The sequence below is a fragment of the Eptesicus fuscus genome, chromosome 7, assembly GCF_027574615.1.
Source record: "Eptesicus fuscus isolate TK198812 chromosome 7, DD_ASM_mEF_20220401, whole genome shotgun sequence".
NCBI lineage: Eukaryota > Metazoa > Chordata > Mammalia > Chiroptera > Vespertilionidae > Eptesicus > Eptesicus fuscus.
This window is the reverse complement of record NC_072479.1, coordinates 16,404,391-16,410,390: the sequence shown is the minus strand read 5'-3', so window position 1 is coordinate 16,410,390 and position 6,000 is coordinate 16,404,391. Positions and strand designations below refer to the sequence as shown.

The following is a 6,000-nucleotide window of genomic DNA, read 5'->3' as shown; positions in this document are numbered from 1 at the left end:
GGAACACTTTCGCACCTCCACTTTCTCCATTGTCTGCTGATCCTTTTCTGCAGGAGTAATAGAGGAAAGTAAAACTGCATTATTATCTGCTGAATGGCCTGAGGCAATGGTCGGCAAACTCATTAGTCAACAGAGCCAAATATCAATAGTACAACGATTGAAATTTCTTTTGAGAGCCAAATTTTTTAAACTTAAACTTCTTCTAACGCCACTTCTTCAAAACAGACTCACCCAGGCCGTGGTATTTTGTGGAAGAGCCACACTCAAGGGGCCAAAGAGTCGCATGTGGCTCTCGAGCTGCAGTTTGCCAACCACGGGCCTGAGGCAATTCACTCTGCTCCTTGGACCTTAATGATCTCATTTAAATTAGATAATGTTTTACCTGACTGAAGGCAGAGAGCTGGAATACTACAGAATGCCTTGATGATCTTTTGGACTTGAGTGAGTTTCTTTTTCTTTTTAAATTTTAATATATCTTTTTATTGATTTCAGAGAGGAAGGGAGAGGAGAGAGAGAAACATCAATGATGAGAGAGAATCATTGATTGGCTGCTTCCTGCACGCCCCTTACTGGGGATGGAGCTCGCAACCCGGGCATGTGCCCTTGATGGGAATCCAACCTGGGACCCTTCAGTCCGCAGGCCTATGCTCTATCCACTAAGCCAAAACCAGCTAGGGCTATTTTTAATTATTTTTCAGAACCTTCCAACATCTACTCTTCCCCAACAGCTATTTCATCATGGTCTGGGAAGTTACCTGGGGCTCTCTGGGAGCCATATAACTTCCCAGTGCCTCCTAGAGTTGTGGTTGAGGCTGGGAAGGAAGCCTCTTCAAATCCGGCCTGGAAGAGGAAACTATGGCTGAATTAAGTGACCACTGCACCCCAATGAATATTACGTCTACTCTTGTCACCTAAAGTAGGGAATAGGGTCGGTGTAGGCCACGAAAGGCCCTGATGCCAAAATCTCAGGCGTCACCCCAACACGAGTCCCCACCAGCACCTGGCACCTACCCAGCTTCACTTCTGCTTGGGGAGCAACACCATCCAGTGCCAGGGAGGTATCTGCTTCCCTCAGTCATGCCCAGTCCGGATCGTAACTCGCCCCACCTACACCCCACCCAACTCTAGTCAGCAGGGGCGCCAGTCACCAGCCCCTGGACACACCTCCTGTGGCCTCTGGAAAGCCAGAGGGACTCTTTCCCCTCCCCAGGGCTCCTCGGGGGCGGGGCCCACCTGTGCCCTGGGGGCGGGACCTGGGCGGGGGCGGGACAGGTGGGTGAGTCGCGGCGGCCGGGCCGGAGAGAAAGCCAGAGCGGGAGGGGGAGAGAGGAGGGGCGGGTTGGCGCGCACCTAGGGAACCTCCGGGTGGGCAGTGTGCGCGAGCCAGCGAGCGAGTGGGTAGGGAGGGAGGCAGCGCGCCTGCGACGGGAGAGGCGTGGAGAGGAGAGCCGGGCGCGGAGGACACTCGGGGAGGAGGAGCGGCTCCTGGAGAGACCTGGCGCCCGCGCAGCTGACCGACCCCTGGCGCGCTGAGCAGGAGCCCGCGCCCCGCTGGAGCGCGGCCGGGGGAGGCAGCCTCGGCTCGGCCCTGAGACGCTGGGCTGGGGCTGGGACCCCGCGCGCTCGGGGCGCTGGGCCCGGCCGGGGGCTGGGGCTGGGGCTGGCGGCGGCCGCCGGGGCGCCACGCCATGGGGAGTCGCCGCGCCGCGCTGCTCCTGCTGCTCCTGCGCTCCGTCAAGCTGCTGCGGCGGCGCTTCCGGCTGCTGCTGGTGCTCGCCGTGGTGTCCGTGGGGCTCTGGACTCTTTATTTGGAACTGGTGGCGTCGGCCCAGGTCGGCGGGAACCCCCTGAACCGGAGTAAGTAGCATCGGGCGGGGGCGGGGGCGGGAGAGGACGCGGAGGTGGGAAGGGGTAGTTCCGCTGGCCCCGGCGCTGGGGAGACCCGCCTCATCCTCAGACCCGGTTTTGAACTCGTTTTTGCCTCCAGGTGCTCGGCGCCGCCCCGCTGCCTACTCGGGGAGGGAGAGCCGAGCCCGGGCCTGGCCGCCGGGCTGCATAGGGTCGGGGCATCCTCGAGGCTGCTTGCTTCTCCCATCATCGGGCGACGGTGAGAGAGGCTCCCCGTGGAAATGCTGGCTGAGTCTTAGGGTGCTTCCAGCGGCGCCAGGCTTGCAGTTCCCCATCAGGAGACCCCAGCGGTCCACGCGCGGGCTGAGGATTTGTGTCTGGGATGCCCTCGGCCGTCCTCCCCAAGGCCGCGCGCTCTACTCTGCGCGGCCCAAACTTTGCTCACCGCCTTCTCTAGGGCTCTCTCCATTTCGCCTCCTGGTGCGTTTCCTGCGGTTCTTTATTTTAACAACGCCTCTTAGAGCTACCTCTCCTTCTCCCTTCCCAAATGCCAAGCCACTCCTCCTAGACCTAGCTCCTTTCCTCTGCCTCCTAGTCTCCCACCTTCTCATTGAGCCGTCCCCTCCCCTAGTCATGGCCATCCCTGCAGCTGGGTATTTGAAACGAAGCCCTCCTTGGGAACTATGCCGAATTTATCAAACTCCCCAGACCTTGCTCACGGAAACAATGGACAGCACAATAGTTCAATTAATGCCTTTCACTTATCTAAAGCTACCTTTTCTGTGCCTCAGTTTCCTCCTAGGACAATAGAGGGGAAATGGTCTCTCTTTTTACAATAGACTTGGTTATCTGAGGGGACTTTCAATTTTCTATTGCTGGAACTAACAGGTAAAACTCTGAACGTGTCAGGGACTGTAAAAGGTCAACGTAATAGCTGGAAGGAGTGGAGAGACTCCGGAATCCACCAGGTTCCCTTCCAAGGCACAGGGGACAGAGGCTCAGAGTTCTAGCACATTTCTCCCATCACTGCACTTTCCCGGCTCAGGAACTGAAGGAATGCCTGATGAAATTACTGGTGAGAAGATTCTCTGACAGGTCCTTGCGTCAGCTTCTTTGCCCAGAGTTGGGTGTGGCGCTTTGTCTTCTGTAGCCAAAAGAAGGAATCACTAGCTCAGTAATTGGGCTGGTTCAGGGTAGATATGTTTATGGCGGAACCTCTCTCTCACTGTATGGCAGCTGAAATAATTCTGGTTGTGAGTTGGGAGACAGGTTCCAGTTCTGGTTTTGTCACTAACTAGTTGGGGACTCAAGGAAAAAAATGGCAAGTTCTCAGGTAGAGGGAGGAAGTTGGACCAAATAGATCTCCAAGGTTTCTTTCAGCCTGATTATTGAGGTTATGTGATCTCCCCTTGATTATTTCCAGGCCAGAGAGATCAACACATCATGAGGAAGGCAGTTCCACAGCTCTAAGAGGAGAGTGCTTCCTTCTGATGACCCAAATCTGCCTTCCCATAGCTAGTTCTTCCCTCCCCTGAGCCTTGTTTTCGCCTCTAATAGACAGTGAATCTACCCTTCCGTACCCTTCATAGTGCCAAGTGCATGAGCCCAGCTGGAGTGAGTGCAGGTGGGAGGCCCTGGGAGGGATCTCCCTTCTTTTCTCCCTGGGACAGGACACCTCTTCTCAATTTTATTAATGTGATGGCCAGTGGGATCCACTGCACAATTAAAAACAGAGGAAGGCAGTTATTTCATGACCCTGAAATCAGTGACCTCCCTTCTTCCTCCCCCTCCTCCAACACATACTTTTGCCTCAAATGTGCTTTCTCCTCAGAGGCCAGAAGCAGTTGCCATAATCAGAATCTCACACTCTATCTCCTGTTGGCTGTCTCATCCTCAGCTATCAATTCCTGGGTCTGTTTGGTTTCCCTTCTAGTTGAATCTAACTCTGACTGGGTTTCCTTATTCCTTGTTTCCTTTTCCAAACTGACTCTTCTCCAGAAAAATGTTCCCAGCTTCCTATTCCAGAATTGGCTTTCTGTTTCCTTAACCATCATTTTTTTAAAATCCTCACTTGAGATATTTTTTTCCATTTATTTTTAGAGAGAGTGTAAGGGAGGTTGGAGGAGAGAGAGAGAGAGAGAGAGAGAGAGAGAGAGAGAGAGAAACATTGGTGTGAGAGACACATCAATTGGTTGCCTTCCACACACACCCCAACTGGGGCTGGGGATTGAACCTGCAACTGAGGCACGTGTGTGCCCTTGACCGGGACCCTTTGGTTCCTGGGCTGATGCTCTAACCACTGATCAAATTTGCCAGGGCTCCTTAACCATCATTTTTAAGGAGAGTCCAAGCCTGGACACTGATGGATCACTTAGAACCCTGAGACCCATCTGCTCTACAGGGTGGCTTTTCACCCTGGCCATCCCATTGTGTTCTACTTTTGTCATTTGGAATGAGATTTAGACAGTGGTTGTGGTTTCTGGCTCCTTGTCTTCCATCCTCTTTTGTTTGTAAGAAGCCCAGACATCTTGTATCAAAGTCCTCTTCTCCTTATAGGTCTTACTCCCAGCTCAGAGCTATTCCTTTGAAGGGAGAGCAGCGGGGGAAGGATTAGGAAGTAGAGAGGTAGGAAGGGGTGGCTAGCATTCCCTCTACACTCTGGCCAATCCATAGCAACCAGGGTAGTAAAACGTCCCCTCCCAGGACGATACCCGTGGCCTTGACCACAGCAACTGGAGTCCCATTTGGCTCTGCTCCTCAGCAAGCCACCCTGCCTCCTCCCTCTAGCAGTACCTCCCTGCCAGCTCACTGCACCACCAGCTTTCCTGTCATCTGTAAGGCCACCCTTCATTAAAGAACCTTTCATTTGCCTGTCCCTGTGTGACTGGTACATCAATCTGATGCTGGGAGAAGTATATGAAGAGATGGCAGTCACAAACTCTAGGGTGGTCAAGTAATGACAGGGGAGCAGGCTTCCTGCTTCATCTTTATGGAAATAGCTCAGTAGTTTAAGATATGGATGATGTGCAATTTCGGCTTCACATGTAAAAAAAGATATAACCACAATTGGAGTAACTTCAGAGAAAAGCAACCAAAATCATTAACGGACAGAAAATGGGTCCCTTGGACAAAATAATTAGAGCTGTTCACTCACTCATTTAAACAAATATTTATTTAGCACATACCTTGAGCAAGGCATTGTAGTATATCACTTAGATATAATGATAACGAAGGTTGTGGCTTCTGCGCTCTCAATAGCATTCTCTAGGAGTTTGGGTGCACATATAAAGATAATTATAATATGAAACAGTCATTACGTTTTACAAGTGTAGACTCTAGATGTTGCTGTGGCACTTCTGGTACTGGAACACAGCTCTTTCAATTAATTTCATGGAAATGGCGACATTTCAGGAGATACTGAGGAGTTTGTACGGTTTTAATGGACACAGAAAGAGAAGGCTATTCCAGTCAGAAAGAGCACTGTAAACAAAGACCCAGAGGGAAGGGAGAGTTAGGGTTTGGGAGTGTCGAGCAGAGGGTCTGAAGGAGATTATGGAATGGTGCTGTATTATGAAAGACTTTGAATATCAACCTTAAAGAATGGCCCTTACAGGTAAGAGCAGATGAAGTTTTAGAATAGGTTAGCCATGTAGAGTGGAACAGGCAAGGGTAGTAGTAAAGTAAGTTAACAGTACTTTGGTAGGGACGATGGTGCCTGAACAGGGTACTGCAGGTCCCTTGCTGAGGCTGGCATTAGCCTGTTCGCTGCTGGGTCATAAAGCTTTCCTAGGGACAGGTCAAGGTGGTAGTGGGGCATTCAGAAGGCCTGGGGCAGTCACTGTATCCCAACATGTTCATAAGTGTCTCAGTAACTGGTACAGCTGAACCAGTGTATACCGGCTGAAAAGCAGCCCTGGGAGCAGACGTTTATTGGAAGTTAAAGACTCTCCATTCTGGCAGGTTTTAACAAGTTATACCCATTTGTTCAGATTGAGTTAGCTAAGTCCTGCCCGAGGGGAGAGGTCTGGACTAAAATGGTTTCTAGGTTCTTTGCTCTATAATTGACCTGCTGGGACCAACTTGGTGCTCGAGCCAAGAGATCGTGTTTGGGCACCGAGCCAGGGCTGAATGACCCCGTGCCCCAGCTTCTTT

At 51.9% G+C, this 6,000-nt stretch overlaps 1 protein-coding gene across 1 annotated transcript in view; it reads left to right on the top strand.

Moving 5' to 3' along the window:
• Positions 1-1,618: 1,618 nt before the first annotated feature.
• B4GALNT3 (beta-1,4-N-acetyl-galactosaminyltransferase 3) overlaps positions 1,619-6,000 on the top strand; it is a 92,974-nt gene continuing 88,592 nt past the window's right edge. The window contains exon 1 of the mRNA XM_008153385.3: positions 1,619-1,857. Within this exon, the coding sequence (XP_008151607.2) occupies positions 1,689-1,857 (169 nt within the window). The 5' untranslated portion in view covers positions 1,619-1,688. The remainder of the gene's footprint in view (positions 1,858-6,000) is intronic.